At 32.7% G+C, this 21246-nt stretch overlaps 1 protein-coding gene across 16 annotated transcripts; it reads left to right on the top strand.

The window, feature by feature from the left end:
• Positions 1-6541: 6541 nt before the first annotated feature.
• On the top strand, positions 6542-20976 carry LOC132600364 (putative disease resistance RPP13-like protein 1). 16 transcript variants are annotated; one of them, XM_060313465.1, is made up of 8 exons: positions 6542-6598; positions 12994-17081; positions 17172-17244; positions 17433-17510; positions 17659-17775; positions 17947-18079; positions 18220-18869; positions 19904-20265. In XM_060313465.1, exon 2 carries the CDS (start codon positions 13003-13005, stop codon positions 17050-17052), a length of 4050 nt encoding a protein of 1349 aa, XP_060169448.1. In that variant the 5' UTR covers positions 6542-6598; positions 12994-13002; the 3' UTR covers positions 17053-17081; positions 17172-17244; positions 17433-17510; positions 17659-17775; positions 17947-18079; positions 18220-18869; positions 19904-20265. The 16 variants fall into 16 exon arrangements, with proteins under 16 accessions (XP_060169448.1, XP_060169439.1, XP_060169440.1 ...); XM_060313456.1 differs by lacking the exon at positions 6542-6598 and adding an exon at positions 8044-8198; XM_060313457.1 differs by lacking the exon at positions 6542-6598 and adding an exon at positions 8044-8198 and having other exon boundaries at positions 18188-18869.
• Positions 20977-21246: the final 270 nt, after the last annotated feature.

Here is a 21246-nt window from a genome sequence, read left to right as displayed (position 1 = left end):
TAAGAGTGAATCCCACTTTACCCTCCTAACATTTAAGGGCTGGGAAATGATTTCCTTACATATTGAATGAAAACGATAACCCCCTATCCAAAAAAATTCTGTTAGAATAAGTAATTAATTTCAAAAAAATAATAAAAAGTCACTAAACTAGCCATTGAAAAACGAGATTTAATCTTTGTTAAATTTTACCTATATTTTTCTCCATATGTCCAAGTTTTGAATATATATATATATATATATATATATAAACAATTAAAATTAAAACACAAAATTTGGTGGATTGGAGACAAAAGAGAAGATAATTTAATTGCTGGTGTAAAATAGTGCTAAATAGTAATTATTAAATTGATCGACATATCTTACGAAAAGTAACTAGAGAAAGTTTCTATTTATATTTTGGACGAATTCAAAATCACGATATATCATATATGATATTATTTTGGTTAAACGTAAGATACTAAATGAAAAAAATAGTTAAATTATCATAATAAGAAAAATTGAATGAGAAAAGGGTTAGAGAAATGTATATATATACATTCATTATGAATTAAATCTAAAGATCAACTCAAATAATATTTAAAAAGACTAATTTGTTTCCTTTAATTTCACAGAAATATCGTTAATTTGAGTGTATTATATTGAAAAATTACATGATACTTGACATTTTGTTAAAACAATATGGTATAATGTACTCAAATAAGCGACATCACAATTCAACATGATTAGTGTCTTTTAATATCAACCGCGCATCGCCCGGGTACCAAAACTAGACTGTATTTAGATTGTATAATAATTAAGATCTTGACCCTCTGGTGCCAAAAAAAAAAAAAGGAATGACATATAGCTTGAAATTTATTAACAAATTTTTTTCAAGTAGGTGTTATGCATTATTTTCAGTGGAATAGGTATCGGACAATAATAAGAGATATATATATTTTTGTATTTAATTCTAGAAAGAAAAAGATTTTTTTTTAATTAAAAATAAAAGATTCTCACCGGAAAATATTGGATAGGGGGTTATTGTTCTCAATCAATATATGAGGGGGTATCGTTTCCCAACCCTTAAATGTTAGGAGGATATTCTTATAATCATTTTGTGGTTCCTTGTTTTCCTTTGCAGATTCAGAAATTGCTGACTGTTTCCGATCATTTATACTACTAGCATGTTTGGCCAAGTTCCAAATTCTGCTTACTTTCAAAAAGTGTTTGTTTATCGTAAATGGTTTCTAAAAAAGTATTTTTAGAAAGTAGCAGTTTGAATTTGAAAAATACGTTTGCCAATAATTTGTCCTTGGACGAGTTTTCAAAAGTGCTTATGGGGAAAAACTATCTGAAAAACAGCTTAAGTTGCTGCTCAAAATCACTTATTTTTTTACTAAAATCTAGGCCAAACAATTTGATCATCTCCAAATTCTTGATCATCTTTTGATTCCTTGTTCTTCTAATGATGTTTATGAAGCATATGCATAATTTTCGGCTCTTAAAAAAGAAAATAAAAGAGGGAAAAAAAAGGAACGTTTTTCTCTATAAGCGTTATCATACAAAAAAATAATTGACTGACATTAACATTACTTGCAAAGTCAAGACAACTATAACAAGTTCAAAACATGTCTTTTTTTTTTTTTTTTTTACGGTTTGCCCTTCATATTTGTGGTCTTTAATTCCCCCCCCCCCCCCCGGCACTTACGTAATGAAAATATTTATATATGGCTCACAAGGCATAATTTGTGTAACATTTTTATCTTCGGAAACTGAACATCTGCCTCGCTCGGCATAAATTCCGTAGGAATTAAGTTATGTAGCATAAGTGTTGTAATATTTTTCAGATTATGTTGAGTGTTGGCTGTTTTGCCTTATCCGACATAATTTGTGTGGATGTTATGATACATATGCCGAAATTAAACGTAAACTATATTTTGCGAAATTTAAAATTATACCATTTTTCAGATTATGTGGAGTATTAAAAGTTTAACCTTATCCTGCATAATTTGTGTGAATATTATGATACATATGCCGAAATTAAACATAAATCGTGCCTTGTAAAATCTAAATTATTCCACACCAATAATGTTGAAGGTAAAAAATTAAATATCACAAATTTAAGGGACAAAAATTAAAGACCAACCGAAATAGGCACATTGTACGAATTGTCCCCAAAACATTATAATCATTGTCCCTATTTGGCTCCACGCACAACATTGTCCGAGTTGACGAAGTGAGAATAACCTTATCGGGTCCACCGTGTATTGTTCTTTCAAATCAAGAAAAGTAAACAGAGAAAAATCAAATATTGAAGCAAGGGAGGAAGGGTGAAAATAAAAGAGCTTAATGGTGTGTTTAGTACGAAGGAAAACAATGTTTTCTAATTTTCTCATGTTTGTTTGATTAAAAATTTTGAAGAATATTTTTTTTAGGAAAATAAATTTTTTAAAAATGTGAAAAAATGACTTCCCTAATCAAACTAAGGAAAATAAATCAACAATTGACATTTCACCAACCACCCTATCACCGCCCAACCCATGCCTCAACCACAAAAGAGTCCGGAACCAAAATGACCCCCAAAAAAACACTGTGAACCAAAATATCCCAAGAAAAAAATTAGTACCAAAGTACCTTTAACGCAGTAAAATACTTCGTTCTTGGACTTAACTGTAACAGCCCATTTAAGTCCAATAATGCAGTATTTTACTACATTATTGTGGGTTTTTTTTTTATATTTTAAATTTTCACACTTTTTTCATACTTTGGCCATTGATTAATCATACTTCGAGATTCCGGAACTTCAATATTTTATATAAAACCCTACTTATTTTTGTGTGATTAACAAGGTAGGTTCAATACATCAAGTATAAGCAAAAATTCGGGTCGTCATTTTAGTGATTGAAAAGTGCTTGAAGTTCATTTTTATTTGAAAACTTGTTGTCATTAGCTTAAAGTTTTTTATTTTTAGAGTTTAGATTTAAGTGTATTATTTTTTAATCCGTAACTTTATTTCGAATATGTTGCCATCTTTTTAAAATAAGATTTATTATTAAGAAATAGATACGCAAAAAATTTACTTAACATTTACTAAAACATGCACCATGCATCCAACCAAGGCATGATTGAAAAGTGCTCGATTATTAGTGATGTTTGATGTGACATAAACTTAAGTAGTTATATAAATTGATAAGATAAAATTATCAAATAATGAGTATAGGGAAAAAAATTAGTTGTAAATTGATGAAACTTTAAACGGTCACAATTTTGCGCTCGGACGTCCGATTTACGTAATTTTTTTTATTCTTGTATTTTTTTGAGATCTAGCTGGGCAAACAGCCACTAGGCGATTTGGCCAGGCCAGTTTTTAGAAAAACGTCCTTTTTCCCATTCAATTTGATTTTTTTCCCAAATTAGTGCACAATTTTCATTTATCTTTAGTAAAAATTTAGTGATAAAAAATATATTTGAAGATGGTAATCCCGTGGTAGTGATGTTTTGAATGTCAATTTCAAGCTTCGAAATTCAATTTATGAAAACAAGTTAGATTTCATTCGTGAACTTTATAAATAATTAAAAATGTCTACATTGTCACTTTCACAAACTTGGCTTGGTGGTTTAGCCATCTCTTTTTTATCCCAACCACCAAGGATCAAACCTGGGCGGGTGCATGTTTTAGTAAATATTAAGTATATTTTTTGTATATCTATTTCGTAATAATAAATTTTATTTTAAAAAGATCGCAATATATTTGAAATAAAGTTTCGCATTAAAAAATAACACACTTAAGCTTAGTGTTTTTTTTCCATAAAAAGATCGCAACATCTTATTTTAACAAATCTTTTTGTTGCAACACTTAGTGTTTTTTCTCCATACTTTGACCAACGATTAGTTGTGCGTCAAGATTCCGAAATGTCAATATTTGATATAGAACTTAATATTTTTTCTATATACTATAATGTAGGCTCAATACATTAAGGATACGTAAATGTTCAGATCATCGTTTTAGAGGTTGAAAAGGTACCTACGTATTCAAGAACAGAATATGCTAGGGTTTTCTAATAAAAAGGAAAAGAGCAGTTGACCTCTATTTATAAAGAGTGTCTACCCATCACAGGCCAATAGTTATTGATCCTGACTTATCAACACACATAATAATATAATATTAGGCCTTTTATTATTCCACCACTTGAGCCATGTCGCTATCCTTCCGGGCTATAACCAATTAACACAAGTCCAAATTTCAACATTAACTCCTTTCGTGTTTGGTGATACTAACTTAAAAATCATGAGGCAAAATGATCCAAATCTCATAGGCTATGACCAACACTCAACAACTTAACCTATTCTTAGGGACTATTAATTTCATTTTATGAGATTTTAAAAAAAAATGATGTTGTCCTTTACTTTTCTACTACTGCTAACTATACAAAACAAGACAAATGTTGCAATGAATGATGTACAGTTGCACATAACATTTCCACCACCACTATCTTCACTTATGCTTAACAAAATTTAGAAAGTAAAAAATGTAAATTGTCTTGTCTATTTAAGGCGGGTAGGTTTGTCCAGTAGGTTGATTGGTGAAAATTGAATTGGATCAATTAGTTTTGGCACAACTTGTGTTGTCTTGGCCCCATGCTGTAGTCCCACTTTTCAATAAGCCAACAGTCAATATGTTAGGATATCCTTTATTGTCTTGTCCCTTGAATATGTTGGGACATCCTTTAATGTTTTGTAGGTGTAAACATTTATGTTTAGATTTTCAACTTCAAAGAGGAATATTGCAAAAAAATAATTTACTAGTACAGTTTGTTACAAGAATGTAGAGATAATCATTCAAACTTTAGCAACAATTTGACAGATTCCAAGTAACACTATAATGAGATGTGAAAAAATGAACCGCTAATTCTTCTGTGATATTTAAGAACATGACGATTTTCAAGAAATTCAAGATTTTGATGTCTTAATATTTCATCATTTGGTTTTCTATCAATATTCTAATGGAACCTTATCACTAAAACTAAGCTAACCTATGCAGTGGATGAATAAATTCAACACAACTTCAAAGAGGTATATTGCAAGAAAATAATTTAAATAGTTCGTTACCGCCTTTAAAAAAAAACCTTACACAAAGAAAATAATAAGAAAGAAAGTGTGAAGATTTACTAGAATGTAAAGTATCATTCAAACATGTAATCCAATTTTGTTAAATATAAACTTTGGCAAAAATATTTTCAAGGATATTAAAAAAAAAATCAAGAATATAGAGTAAACATATTCATGATAATGGTAGTCCCTTTTAGCACTATAATTAATGAGTTGTGGGGAAATTTATCATTTTAAGCTCTTTTAGTAGGCGTTTGGCCTTACAAACAAAAAAATGTTCATTTCATTTGGAATTTTTGAAGTTGGAGTTGTGTTTGGTTATAGTTTTTGCAAATAATATTGGATTGTTTGAATGTATTTTTTTTTAGGAAGTATGAAATATGATTTATATCTTCAATCTCTAAAAATTATTAAAACCATCCAAAACAATTCATAAACATAACCAGTTGGTTGAATCAGAACAACCAATTACACAATTACATCAAAAGAACTAATACATTAGTGAAAATAACTTTCAGCGGAATGAAACTTCAAATTCACAAACCATAATCTCTCCTTGAACATCTACCCCCCACCTTTACTAAAAAAAAAAAAAGGAACCAAAGCCCCTTTGAGGAAGAGGGAATGGTAAAAATTTATCCTCATTGTGTGTTTACACCAATCTCAATTTAGTTAACCATAGATAATAAACTAAAGTCTAGAATTCTTTTTTTAATAAAGAAATTTTTTAAAAAGAAAGCAAAGTTAATAACGGAACATCACAATGGTCTTTGTTATTACAATTTTTTTGTTACCTTTGTTACCAAAATCTTATTTGCTATTACAAATTTTTTGTTACCTTTGTTATCAAAATCTTATTTGCTAATGCAAATTTCTGGTTATTGTAAATATCTGGACCAATGTCCTATTTTTCATTACCAAAACCCAATAAGAACTAAAACAAATAGTTATAAACACTATCAATACTAGAATAAATGAGGTTAAATTTATAAAAATAAAAAATTTAGGGTAAAAAATTGAAAAAGAAAAAACAAAAGCATGGGTAAAAAACAAAAAGTGAAAATAGTGAAAACAAAGTTTTAACCTTTTTTTTTTTAAATTTCAAATACAACTTTATTTGAAATTTTCATGATCAAACATTAATTTTTAAAAAAAGTGAAAATAATTTTGGGAAAAAAGTAAATAATTGTTGTGGCAAACGGGTCCTTATTTTCACCCTTCCTCTCTTGCTTCAATTATTGAATTGAGAAAGTTATGAATGGTCAAGAAATCAGATTGCATTATGAAGTCTTTGTTTTCTTGTTGAGGGAAACGTCATACTTTTTTGATAAGAGAAAAAAGGACAGTTTGCTCCTTTCTTTTCAATGGCTGTCACTTGTACACTGTAGCTACATAATACTCAAAAACAAAGTTGTACTAATTACAATTTACAAGTAAGATCACTAGCCAAATAGACAGAGAGAAAATCACTTATCATTCTTCTTTGCAAATTACTCTCATCATTCAACAGGTATGATAAAATTTTCAGTAGTGAGTATTTGAAGATGGAAACATTAATTTTCGGGAAAAAGGTTAAAAATACACCCTTGCTTTATTTTATTAGCTAATTTTATCTTCCGTTACACATTGCGGCCAGTTATATCCCTGTCGTCTTCAAACTTCACACATATATCCATATTTAGATGGAATCCTTGAAATCAACCTAAATTATTCCATTGCCTCTTTTAACCCGATCCGCGACCTTGAGACTTACAGTGGTTATTCTGAGGTTTCTAGAGAGATAATTCATGATTATATATAATATAACAAAATAAATCTTAAGTTGTTGCTGGTGAAGGAGATGGTTGTAGGCTCGTGGTAGGGTAAAAAGAGGCAATAGGGTAATTTTAATTGAAATCGGGTAATTTAGATTGATTTGGAGATTCCATCTAAATAAGGGTATATGTGTGAAGTTTGAAGACGGCAGGATATTATTGACCGCAATGTGTAATAGAGGCTAAAGTTAGCTCATAAAATAGAATAGAGGTGTATATTTGACCGTTTTCCCTCACTGTCCTATCTTGCCTGTCAGGTTTAATTCGTCCATACTTTCTTTTGCATTCTTTTGCATGATCATCAAACATTAATAAGAGTATATCTTTCTTTTTTAGTTTGTAGAACTATACCTTTCTCTATTTTGGAAATATGTAAAATTAGCATTCAAATTTTACCTTAATGACACAATTTATTTGGACCCACATAATATAAAAGTTTTTTTTTTTTCACTAAGATATTAAAAATAAAAAGATATATGGAACTTTAATCACCCCTCATTTAATTATTTATAGTTAGGGTAATCTTGATAATTTCAGCTCATGTGTTAACGTAAAGTATCATTCAAACAAGGAATCTAATTTTGTTAAATATAAACTTCAGCAATAAACCTTTTAAGAATGATTTTTTTTTTTTAAACTCAAGAATGTAGACTTAACATATTCACGATGATGGTAGTCCTTTTAGCACTACAATGAGCTGTGGAGATATTTATTATTTTTCAGTTCCCCGGGCCCCGTTCTACACCCCTAATTATTACCCTTGTTCTCTTGCTTCAATTATTCAATTGAGATAGAGCCCGTTTGGATTGGCTTATAAGTTGGCTTATAAGCTGTTTTCAGCTTTTTTGAGTGTTTGGCTGGCCAGCTTAAAGTCATTTTATGCTTAAAATAAGCTCAAAAAAATAATTGGACCCATTTGACTTAGTTTATCTAAAGCAGCTTATAAGCTGAAAACAGCTTATAAGCCAAAAAAAATAAGTTGGACTACCCCAACTTATTTTTTTCAGCTTATAAGCTGCAAACAGCTTTAAGCTGTAAGCCAATCCAAACGGGCTCATAGTAATGAACGGTCAAAAAATTAGACTCCATTATGAAGTCTTTGTCTTTTTAGTCTGAAAAGTCATACTTACTTTTAGAGAAGAGAAAAAAGGACTGTAGCTATTAATACTAGTAAACATAGTTGTATCAATGACAAGTAAGATCACTAGCTAAAGAGATAGAGAGAGAAAATCACAGATCAATAGAGAGAGAAAATCACAGATCATTCTTCTTTGCAAATTACTCGTCATTCAACAGGTATGATAAAATTCTTAGCAGTGAGTATTTGTAGATGGAAACATTAAGTAGGCGTTTGCTCATAGAAATAAAAAAAAATCACTTTTTTTTTGAAATTTTAGAGTTGGAATTAAAGTTAAAGTTGTATTTAATCATAATTTTTAAAATTGTATTTTTTTATTAAAATGTATTTATTTTGGTTGTAAAAAATAATTTTTTCTTTTTTTTTAGAAGTTGTATTTGTAATTTTCATAGTCAAAAGCTGATTCCGGAAAAAAGTGAATAATTCTTATGGCCAAATGCCTACTTAGGAACCGTTTGGCCATAAAAACGAAAAAAAATCACTTTTTTTGGAATTTTGAAGTCGGAGATGTTTTTGGCTATAAAAAATAGACGAAAATCAAATTTAATAAGTTTTTGAATAGTTAAAACACTAAAATCGATAAATATATAATTAGAGAATTATTTTAAATCTATTCACATAGATAAGGAATTATTTATAGCCTTTTCTCTCCTTTTAGAACTATAAAATGAGCTGTGGAGATATTTATCATTTTTCAATTCCCCACCGGGGGCCTGTTCTACACCCCTAATATTATTGTTCTCTTGCTTCAATTATTCAATTGAGATAGTAATGAATAGTCAAAAAATCAGACTCCATTATGAAGTCTTTATCTTTTGTTGTATGAAAAGTCATACTTACTTTTAGAAAAGAGAAAAAGGGACAGTTTAGCTTCTTCTTTTCTTTTTTCCTATGGCTGTCAGTTGTAGACAGTAGCTACTAATACTAGTAAACATAGTTGTACCATTTACAAGTAAGCTCACTAGTAAAAGAGATAGAGAGAGAAAATCACTGATCATACTACAGGTATGATAAAATTCTTAGCAGTGAGTATTTGTAGATGGAAACATTAAGTAGGCGTTTGGTCATAGAAATAAAACAAAATTACTTTTTTTTTGAAATTTTAGAGTTAGAATTGAAGTTAGAGTTATATTTGGTCATAATTTTTAAAATTATATTTTTTTATTGAAATTTACTTATTTTGGTTGTGAAAAATAAGTAGGCGTTTGGTCATAGAAATAAAAAAAAATCACTTTTTTTGAAATTTTAGAGTTGGAATTGAAGCTAGAGTTATATTTGGTCATAATTTTTAAAATTGTATTTTTTTATTGAAATGTACTTATTTTGGTTTTGAAAAATAAGTTTTTTTTCTTTCAAAAGTTGTATTTGTAATTTTCATAGACAAACGCTGATTCTGGAAAAAAGTTAATAATTCTTATGGCCAAACGCCTACTTAGGACCCGTTTGGCCATAGAAACAAAAAAAAAATCACTCTTTTTTGAATTTTAAAGTTGGAGATGTTTTTGGCTATAGTTTTTACAAATAATATTTTGTTGTTGAAATATTTCCAACAAGGTTTTAGTTGTGAGAAAAGTGAAAAAAGAATTTTCATGACCAAATACTGATTTTTGGAAAAAGCGAAAAAACATTTCAGAAAAAGTGACTAATTCTTATGGCCAAACGGTTCCCAATTCTCGGGAAAAAGGTTAAAATATAACCCTCTGCTTTATTTTATTAGCTAATTTTATCCTCAGTTATACATTGTGGCCAATTATACCCCTACCGTCTTCAAACTTCACACCCATATCTCGATTTGGATGGAATCCAAAATTAACCTAAATTATCCCACTGCCTCTTTAACCTGACTCGCGACCCTAAGACTTACAGTGATTATTATGAGGTTTTTAGAGAGATAATTCCTGATTATTTTTCATTTTATATTTATCTTTTTCTTTTAATTTTGGACAGTAAATTAATGCTTTTTTGGCTTTACATTCGAATCTCTATTAGCTCCATAGATTTTGATACTTTTTTTTGTGCTGCAACAGTGACTCACGACCCTATAGTGTTTTCCTGCAAAATAGCTAGATGTAATTGAATTTTTATAATATAACAAAATAAATCTTAGGTTGCTGCGGCTGTAGGAGATGGTGGTAGGGTTGCGGGTCCAGTTAAAAGAGTCAATTAGGTAATTTAGATTGATTTGGAGATTCCATCTAAATAAGGGTATATATGTATTGAACACGACAAGGGTATAATTAGCCTCAATGTGTAACAGAGGGTAAAATTAATTAATAAAATAAAATAAAGGGGTATATTTGGCCGTTTTCCCTAAATTCTTAAAATCATCTTGATTTTGAGTATCATTGTCCTAGAGAAAAGGACCAAAATCATCCATAATGTTTGGGTTTGGATCAAAATCATACATATTCTTTCACATGGTGCACTAATAGTACATTATGTTTGCATAAGTGGTGCACTTTTAGTCACAATCCCAAATAAATTTAACGGAAAAGAACAAAAATGCCCCTGAACTTTTAGAAAAGGTATAAAAATACCCTTTATTCATCTATTTTGCTAAAACTACCCCTCAATTCAACTTTTTGGCTCATTTATTCCCCTTGACTAACGGACAACACTAATTTTTTTATTTCTTTTTTAAAAATAAATTGCACATGACATTTTATTACTGAAAAATTGATTTATTCTTTTAAAAAGAAATCTGAAAAATCGTTATTTGTAGAATAAGGAAAAATAATTTTTCAACATCCATTTCTTTAAAAAAACAAATGTAGTAAGCCTTTTATATATATATATATATATATATATAAAAAAGAATTGGATTTTCATTAAAACATGTGGAATTTTTTTAAGTTTGGAAAAAAAAATTTAACGGGTGGAAACCCCATTTTTTTTTTTAGAAAATTCAATTTTTAAATCTGAAAAACTGATTGTTTTTTTAAGTAAAATGTGCAAAACTAATACTCCATAATTTTCTTCTAGATTTAAAAAAAGATAGTTTTTTGATTTTTTTTTTAAACACAGTTTTTCCATAAAAAAATTAATTTTTTCAGATTTTTATAAAAATCCAATTTTTCACATTTTGAAAAGAAAAAAAAATTAGTGTTGTCCGTTAGTCAAGGTTTTACTCGTTAAAAAAAAGTTTTCCAAATTTAAAAAAATTCCAATGTTTCAGATTTCTTTTTAAAAGAATAAATCAATTTTTCAGTAATAAAATGTCATGTGCAATTTATTTATTTTTTTTTAAAAAAATTAGTGTTGTCCGTTAATCAAGGGGAATAAATGAGCCAAAAAGTTGAATTGAGGGGTAGTTTTAGCAAAATAGATGAATAAAGGGTATTTTTATACCTTTTCTAAAAGTTCAGGGGCATTTTTGTTCTTTTCCGTTAAATTTATTTGGGATTGTGACTAAAAGTGCACCACTTATGCAAACATAATGTACTATTAGTGCACCACGTGAAAGAATATGTATGATTTTGATCTAAACTCAAACATTATGGATGATTTTGGTCCTTTTCTCCATTGTCCTATCTCGCCTATCAAACTCGTATTCTTTCTTTTGCATCTACAAGAATATATTTTTTTTTTTAGTCTGTAGAACTATACCTTTCTCTATTCTGGAAATATGTAAAATTAGCATTCAAATTTTACCTTTAGTGACACGATTTATTTGGACTCACATAATATAAGTAGGTGTTTAGTCATGAAAATCAAATATTTTTCACTTTATTTGGTATTTTGGAGTTGGAGTTGAAGTTGGAGCTGAAGAAGGAGTTGTGTTTGATTATAGTTTTTGCAAAGAATATTTGGTTGTGTTGAATGTATTGAAAGTGAAAAAAGTGAGGGAAAAAGGGAAAAAAGGGAAAATTAAGTTTTTGTTGTTTTTTAAATTCCTAATACAACTTGAAGTTGTATTTGGAATTTTTATGGCCAAACACCATAAAGTAAAAAAAGTGAAAATATTCCAAAAAAGTGAAAAATAAGTTTTTGTTGTTTTTTAAATTCCAAACACAACTTCAAGTTGTATTTGGAATTTTTATGGGCAATTCCGAAAAAAAAGAATAATTCTCATTGACAAACAGGCCCTGAAAGTTTTTTTTTTCACTAGGATATTAAAAATGAAAAGATATGCAAAACATTAACCACTCCTCATTGAATTATTTGTAGTTAGGGTAATCTTGGCTCTCAGCTCATGTGTGAATGTAAAGTACCACTCAAACAAAGAATCCAACCCAATTTTGTTAAATATAAAATTCACCAATAATTTATTTTCAAGAATGATTTTTTCTTAAATTTAAATCAAGAAAGTAGACTAAATGTATAGTCTGTATAGCCAAGCTTCTAAAATCAGTTTATTTTAAAAGGTATTGTTTTCAAAGTATTTTTCAAAAAAGTACTTTTGGCGAAAAATCGTTTATGTTTAGCTAATTAATTTAAAAATTACTTTTGAATAGCAATTAGTGTTTGTTCAAGTTTTTAAAAAATACTTTTAATTATATTTTTCTCATTAATTCCGATACTCTAAAAAATATTTATTTTCACCCAAAAACATAATAAAATATCTTACTTTTTTAAAAATAAACATTTATTAAAAAAATGAGTTCTTTTGAAGTGAAAATAAGGTTGGCCAAACAAAGCTAATATTCATGATATGGTAGTCCTTTTTAGCACAATAATGAGCTGCGAAATTTATCATTTTTCAGTTCCCACCTAGGCCCCCGTTCTACGCCCCTAAGTAACCTTCTTCTCTTGCTTTATGAATAGTCAATAAAAGTATTTGTCTTCTTGTTGTACTAGAGAAAGAGAAATCCCTGACCCTTCTTCTTTGCAAATTACTCTTATCATTCTACAGCTAAAAAAGAGATCTCTGTAGAGATTAATCTAAGATAGAAACATTATTAATCTTCTCCAAATACATAAAATCATTTTGTGGTTCCTTGTTTTGCTTTGCAGATTTCAGAAATGGCTGGCTTAGACATTGGCTTAGCAGTTGGTGGTGCATTTCTCTCTTCAGCTTTGAATGTTCTCTTTGATAGGCTTGCTCCTCAGGGTGAGCTGTTCAAGATGTTTCAGAAGCATAAGGATGAGGATGGTGTTCAGCTCTTAGAGAAGCTGGAGGACATTTTGGTTGGACTTCAGAGTGTGCTAAGTGATGCAGAGAATAAGCAAGCATCAAATCGATCCGTGAGCCGGTGGTTTAATAAGCTTCAGTATGCTGTGGACGGTGCTGAAAACTTAATAGAAGAAGTCAATTATGAAGCTTTGAGGCTGAAGGTGGAAAGTCAGCATCAAAACATTGCTGAAGGAATAAGCAACTTGCAGGTAAGTGACCTTCATTTGGGCCTAAGTGATGAATTTTTTCGTAACATAAGGAGGAAGTTGGAATACACCTATGGAAAGTTGAAGGTGTTGCAAGAGCAAATAGGTGACCTTCATCTGACAAAGAATCTTGATTCGGGTAATCAAGGAAAAAGGGAATCTTCAACTTCTTTGGTTGATGAATCTGATATCTTTGGAAGGCAGAGTGAAATAAAGGAATTGGTTGACCATTTATTGTCTGAAGATGCAAATGGAAAAAATCTGACTGTAGTCCCTATTGTTGGCATGGGGGGCGTGGGCAAGACAACACTTGCTCAAGCAGTTTACAATGATAAGAAGGTGGAAAAACATTTTGATCTGAAAGCTTGGGTTTGCGTGTCTGAGTCGTATGATGCTTCAAGAATAACAAAAGAGTTACTTCAGGAGATTGAATCATTTGACTTAAAGGATGATAACAATCTTGATAAGCTGAAGGTCAAATTGAAGGAAAAGCTAACGGGAAAAAGATTTCTAGTTGTCCTTGATGATGTGTGGAATGATAACTATAATGAGTGGGATGAGTTGAGAAAGATTTTTGTACAAGGAAAAATAGGAAGTAAGATAATTGTAACGACACGTAAGGGAGGTGTTGCCTTGATGATGGGTCGTGGGGAAATCAACGTGGGCACTCTGTCTAGTGAAGTCTCTTGGTCTTTATTCAAAAGACATGCATTTCAAAACATAGATCCTAAGGAGCATCCACAACTTGAAGAGGTAGGGAAAAAAATTGCAGCTAAGTGCAATGGATTGCCCTTAGCTCTAAAGACACTCGCTGGCATGTTACGCTCCAAATCAGAGGTTAAAGAGTGGGAATATATTTTGAGAAGTGAAATATGGGAGTTGCAAAGTCGTTCGAATGGTATATTACCAGCGTTATGGTTGAGCTACAATGATCTTCCTGCACATTTAAAGCAATGTTTTGCTTATTGTGCAATATATCCCAAAGGTTATCAATTTAGCAAAGACCAAGTTATTCACTTGTGGATTGCAAATCGTCTTGTACAGCATTTGGATTCAGGTGAGAAAGATTTTCTCGATTTGAGATCCAGATCATTGTTCGAAAGGGTCCTAGTGTCTTCTAAATGGAATCTGGAGAGATTCTTAATGCATGACCTTGTCAATGATGTGGCCCAAATTGCATCTTCAAAAGGTTGTATCAGGTTGGAAGATAACGAAGGATCTCATGTTTTGGGAAAGAGTCGACACCTGTCATATTCAATGGGATTTGATGGTGAATTTGAAAAGTTGAAACCCCTCTGCAATTTGGAGCAGCTGAGGACATTGCTTCCAATCAATATCCACCCCAGTAACCCTTTCTTTAATCTTATGGGCCCCCATAGCTCTATGAGCAAGAGGGTGCTGCATAACATATTGCCAACACTAAGATCCTTAAGGGCACTATCACTGTCTCGTTATAACAATAGGGAGTTGCCGAATGTCTTGTTTATCAAATTAAAACTCCTAAGATATTTGGACCTTTCTTGGACAGTGATAAGAAAATTACCAGATTCCATTTGTGCACTGTATAACTTAGAGACACTTCTCCTGTCACATTGTAGTTGTCTTAAGGAGTTACCACCGCAGATGGAAAGGTTGATCAACTTGCGTCACCTTGACATTAGCTGCACTTCTCGCTTGAAGATGCCGCTACATCTGAGCAAGTTGAAAAGCCTTCATATGCTAGTGGGAGCTAAATGTTGTATAGGTGGTAGCAGTGGTTCGAAAATTGAAAATTTGGGTACACTACATAACTTGTATGGATCTCTATCAATTCTAGAGTTGGAAAATGTGGTTGATAGAACGGAAGCTCTGAAGGCAAAGATGAGGGAAAAGGAACATGTTGATATGTTATCATTGGAGTGGAGTGAAATTAATGCTGCAGATTCACAAATTGAAAAAGCCATACTTGAAAAGCTACACCCACACACAAACATAAAAAAACTCCAAATCGCTGGATATAGAGGGACAAATTTTCCATATTGGTTAGCTGATCATTCGTTTCTTAAGCTGGTGGAATTCTCTCTTAGCAACTGCAAGGACTGTTATTCCTTGCCACCACTAGGACAGCTTCCTTCATTGAAATTCCTCGCCATTAGAGAGATGCATCAAATAACAGATGTGACCGAAGAATTCTATGGCAGTTCGTCATCCAAAAAGCCTTTTAACTCTCTTGAGAAGCTTGAATTTGCAAAGATGTGGAACTGGAAGCAGTGGCATGTACTGGGGAAGGGAGAGTTCCCTTTACTTCGGGAGCTTTCAATTGATTATTGCCCCATGTTGATTGGGAAGTTGCCTGACAATCTCTGTTCTCTAACAACATTGAGAATTTCAAAATGTCCTGAACTCAATTTGGAGACACCTATCCAACTTTCATCCCAACTTCTGGGAATGAAGCAGATTGTTCACTTAAATATTGAAGATTGTCAGTCTCTTACCTCCTTACCTATTAGCATTCTGTCGAATACCTTGAAGACAATAGGGATATATAATTGTGGGAAATTGAAATTGGAGGCGTCAGTTGGTGAGATGATTTCTATAGGAAATTGTAACATGTTTCTCGAGAGATTGAGTCTATGTGGATGTGATTCTATAGATGATATATCGCATGAGTGGGTCCCAAGAGCACGTCATTTGTGGGTAACGAATTTCCACAGCCTTAAAAGGCTTTTGATTCCTACTGGGACTGAAACTCTCAATATTGGGAAATGTGAGAATTTTAAAAGACTTACGGTGGCATGTGAGACCCAGATGACGTCATTGTATATTTACGAATGCGAGAAGGTGAAGTGGCTGCCAGAACGTATGCAGGAACTCCTTCCATCTCTTAAGAGACTAAATCTGCATGATTGTCCAGAAATAGAGTCCTTTCCTGAAGGAGGATTGCCCTTCAATTTAGAAGTCCTTGTGATCTACCATTGCAAGAAACTGGTGAATGGCCGAAAGGAGTGGCGTTTACAGAGACTCCCCTGTCTCAGAGAGTTACAGATCTTCCATGATGGCAGCGATGAAGAGATTCTTGTTGGTGAGAATTGGGAGTTGCCTTGCTCTATTCGAAGACTTATAATATCCAATCTGAAAACATTAAGTAGCCAAGTTCTCAAAAGCCTCACCTCTCTTGAATTTCTAGATACTAGTAATTTACCTCAAATTCAGTCACTGCTGGAAGAAGGGCTTCCCTCATCTCTTTCTGAGCTAATATTACATAAACATGATGAGCTCCATTCACTACCGATGGAAGGTCTTCTGCGCCTCACTTCTCTTCAATGTCTACAGATCTGGTATTGCCCTAATCTCCAATCTATTCCAAAATCAGCGCTGCCCTCTTCCCTCTTTGAGCTGACCATCTGGGATTGCCCTAATCTCCAATCTATTCCAGAATCAGCGCTGCCCTCCTCCCTCTCTATGTTGACCATCACTAATTGCCCTAATCTCCAATCTATTCCAGAATCAACGCTGCCCTCTTCCCTCTCTGAGCTGGATATCTATAATTGCCCTAATCTCCAATCCCTTCCAGTAAAAGGGATGCCCTCCTCCCTCTCTAAACTATCTATTTCCAGGTGCCCATTGCTCAAACCACTCCTAGAATTTGACAAGGGAGAATACTGGCCAAATATTGCTCATATTCCCACCATTTGCAACGAGGAATACCTGTGATGATTATAACGAATGGTGCTCTCTCACATGTAAGTTAATTCTTTTTCCCAGTAGCTTTTATTTTTGTGTACATTCCCTTTGATTTTTTGTTAATTATTTTCCTTTGTTAAATTTTGTAGCGTCAATTGCACTGTGAAGACGAGGAATCGTCTTCAAATCAGAGATGAATTTAATTTTAGATGACGAAAAAAGGTAATAAAAAACGAAATCTAGTACAGGTAGAAATTGAAATAATTTGCTCCAGAAAGTTGATAACACAATGTAATATTGATGAACTAGTAATTTTTTACCATGCACATATATGTAAGCAGGATGTTTATTGTCTTTTCGAAATTTATCTCAATAGCAATTCATATATTCTTATTCTTTCCATTTTTCAGTGAGTTGAGCAAGGAGGAGGTGGTTTAGAGTAATGCACATGTTCACTATCGAATGCAAAGCTCTAATACAATTCAAAGGTATACGATATAAAAAGTTTGTTTCCTGCTATCAAAAATATAAAAGTTTGCTTCCCAATAATTAACAACTAAAATCATCAGCAATAAATAGGTTATTATGTATGAATTTGGGATATCAACTTAACAATTTCTTTTCTTTCTTTGTCAGGATTTTGGTAATGACATATAAGTTATTATAGCTCTTGGCTCGGTTAGTGAAAGTAAAGTTGTGCTGATATTCTTTGTTGAATAGTCAATCACCCTGACTGTGATTTATCAGCAAATTGTAGGTGAAGAAAAACTAGTCATTTTTATTGTCCAATGGTCTTAACTATCAGGACTGATTTTTTTTCCAGATTAAGATCTTGTTATCGCTGATTGTAACGTTATATATGCTTATGCCTTGAACTTTTTATACATTGCTCTATATAATTCCTTATTTCCATGGATTAGTCAGTATATAGATTTGATGGTAGCTAAGATGAGGCCTGGCACTGTTTCAAGTTTTCTTCCAAAATATTAGAACAAATCATATGGCAATGTTTGACAAAAGGGTAAACATTTTTCCAGAAGCCTCTCCTAACGGAACCGTAAGTATTTTATTCTTTTCTAGTTAAACCAAACCATGACCAGCATGATCGTTTTTTTCTTGATTAAGAAGAATGATTCATCTTAGTGCTTGGTTTCATTTCCAGTAGAAACTAAAAAGACAACTCTGTGTGATCATCAGAAGGAGGATTGCCCTTCAATTTAGAAGTCCTTAGGATCAACAATTGCAAGAAACTAGTGAATAACCAAAAGGAGTGGCGTTTACAGAGACTCGCCTGTCTCAGAGAGTTGCGGATCTACCACACTGGCAGTGACGAAGAGATTAGAATTGGGAATTGCCTACCTCTATTCGAAGTCTTGGCATACCTGATCTAAAAACATTAAGCAGCCAAGTTCTCAAAAGCCTCACCTCTCTTGAATATACATATACTGGTAATTTACCTCAAATTCAGTCACTGCTGGAAGAAGGGCTTCCCTCGTCTCTCTCTGCGCTAAAATTATATGGGCATCATGAGCTCCATTCACTACCGACCGAAGGTTTTCTGCGCCTTACTTCCCTTCAACATCTATCCATCGAGGCTTGCTGTAATCTCCAATCTATTCCAGAATCAGCGCTGCCCTTCTCCCTCTCTAGGCTGACCATCTATGATTGTCCTAATCCCTTCCAGTAAAAGGGATGCCCTCTTCCATCTCTACACTCTCTATTACCTTCTGCCCATTGCTCAAGCCACTCCTAGAATTTGACAATACTGCCCAATATTGCTCATATTCCCACCATAATGATCGATTGGAAATACCAGTAATGATTACAACGAAGGTGCTCTCACAAGTGTAAGTTGTTGTTTTTCCCTGGTAGCTTTTTGTCTTTGTCTACTTCCCTTTGCTTTTTTGTCAATTCTTTTCCTTCATTAAACCTTTGTCTTTTCTCTTTAGAAGTCCTTAGGATCAACAATTGATTAAGCAGCCAAGTTCTCAAAAGCCTCACCTCTCTTGAATATACATATACTGGTAATTTACCTCAAATTCGGTCACTGCTGGAAGAAGGGCTTCCCTCGTCTCACTTTGCGCTAAAATTATATGGGCATCATGGCTCCATTCACTACCGACCGAAGGTTTTCTGCGCCTCACTTCCCTTCAACATCTATCCATCGAGGCTTGCTGTAATCTCCAATCTATTCCAGAATCAGCGCTGCCCTTCTCCCTCTCTAGGCTGACCATCTATGATTGTCCTAATCCCTTCCAGTAAAAGGGATGCCCTCTTCCATCTCTACACTCTCTATTACCTTCTGCCCATTGCTCAACCCACTCCTAGAATTTGACAATACTGCCCAATATTGCTCATATTCCCACCATAATGATCGATTGGAAATACCAGTAATGATTACAACGTAGGTGCTCTCACAAGTGTAAGTTGTTGTTTTTCCCCGGTAGCTTTTTGTCTTTGTCTACTTCCCTTTGCTTTTTTGTCAATTCTTTTCCTTCATTAAATCTCTGTCTTTTCTCTTTTTCTTTGTTAAATCTTTTTGACCGGTGTATAGCATCTATTACCGCTGTGAAGTGGAGGAGGCATCTTCAGATCAGGATGAATTTAATGTTTTAAAAAAAGATGACCCAAAAAAGCGATAAAATCTTTATATTTGCATCTGGAAACATTGTAAAAGAGATCTAGCATAGGTGGGAACTGAAATAATTTGCTCCAGAAATTTGATAGCTTAATATATGTCAGCATGATGTTTATTGCCTTTGGAGATCCATCTCAATAGCAATTCATACATTCTCGTGAAATATCTCACTCTTCATCTTACTTGACTATTAAGACTCTCCTCTCTTGTTTATTTACCTATGTTCTCCCTCAAATTTTGCAGACTGGAAAATTGTTCGCCATCATGAAAGCTGTTCGGATTTGTTCCACATTTTTTGTCCAAAGGAATTACGGAACGAAACCTTACTTTCTCAATCAGGTAGCCAAGACTTGGAACAGAGTTACATCAAGCTTGGAATTTAAAGAAACTGGAAAAGACTTCGAATGTCTGCTTCCATTGTTTAAGCCATGTTACATGGCATTGATTTCAAGTTTGATGTGACTGCATTTGATAGCAAATACTGAGCTTTTGTCAGAATTTGGATCTTTACCTCAATGGTTAAAACATCATTTTCTTGTTTTGGATATTCCGAGATTTGGACTGATAACTTTGGAGATTATGAAGTTTCCTTCAAATTATTTCTATTACTCAACCTCAAGTGGCACCTCAGAACTAGGGAAAAGGGTAGGATGTGTACCTATTCGAAATGACTTAAGGTTAAATAAGGGAAAAAAGAAAAAAAATATTTGATCATGTTTCTATTACCAAGATGCTTATATTTGTAGTTCATTTTTCTTGTTAGAATTAACAGCATAACCAAGAAAGAGTCATCTCTTGTTGATTCTTTTACGTTTAGTTGATGCATATAAGTTGTTAAAAATATAATGTCGTCTTACTTGATGCGTTGTTGCAATTTACTGTCCAGATAGCTTGACAGTTAATTTTGTAGAATTATCCTTTGCTTGTCTACTGGCTTGATTTGGTTGTTGATGCATTGTCATTGTAGGGGTTGTTCAATCTTGTCTTCGTTGTTTTTTCTGTTAATTCGTGAGATCACAAGGAAGATCACGTACGGTCAGAAACTATGCAATCTGAAAATTTGGATGAAAATTTCCAAATTCAGTTCTTTTTCACCCGGTATTGCTTTGTCTGTTCGTCTTGGAGTTACGGATCTACCACACTGGCAGTGACGAAGAGATTAGAATTGGGAGTTACCTTCCTCTATTCGAAGGCTTAGCATATCCAATCTGAAAAGATTAAGCAACCATGTTCTCAAAAGCCTCACCTCTCTTGAATATCTATATACTGATAATTTACCTCAAATTCATTCACTGCTGGAAGAAGGGCTTCCCTCATCTCTTTCTGGGATAATATTACGTGCCCACCATGAGCTCCATTCACTATCGACCGAAGGTCTTCAGCGCCTCACTTCTCTCCAATATCTATACATCCAAAGATGCCCTAATCTCCAATCCATTCCAGAATCAACATTGCCCTACTCCCTCTCTATGCTGAACATTGAAAGTTGCCCTAATCTCCAATCCCTTCCAGTAAAAAGGATGCCCTCTTCCCTCTCTACACTATCTATTTCCTACTGCCCATTGCTCAAACCACTCCTAGAATTA

Source organism: Lycium barbarum, chromosome 6 (genome assembly GCF_019175385.1).
Source record: "Lycium barbarum isolate Lr01 chromosome 6, ASM1917538v2, whole genome shotgun sequence".
NCBI lineage: Eukaryota > Viridiplantae > Streptophyta > Magnoliopsida > Solanales > Solanaceae > Lycium > Lycium barbarum.
Note: the sequence above shows the minus strand (reverse complement) of the source record. Positions and strands in the feature narration are given on the sequence as shown.

Bases quoted from the DNA above. Each gene is read 5' to 3' on its own strand.
- LOC132600364 (XM_060313473.1), top strand. From the start codon at position 13,003: ATGGCTGGCTTAGACATTGGCTTAGCAGTTGGTGGTGCATTTCTCTCT.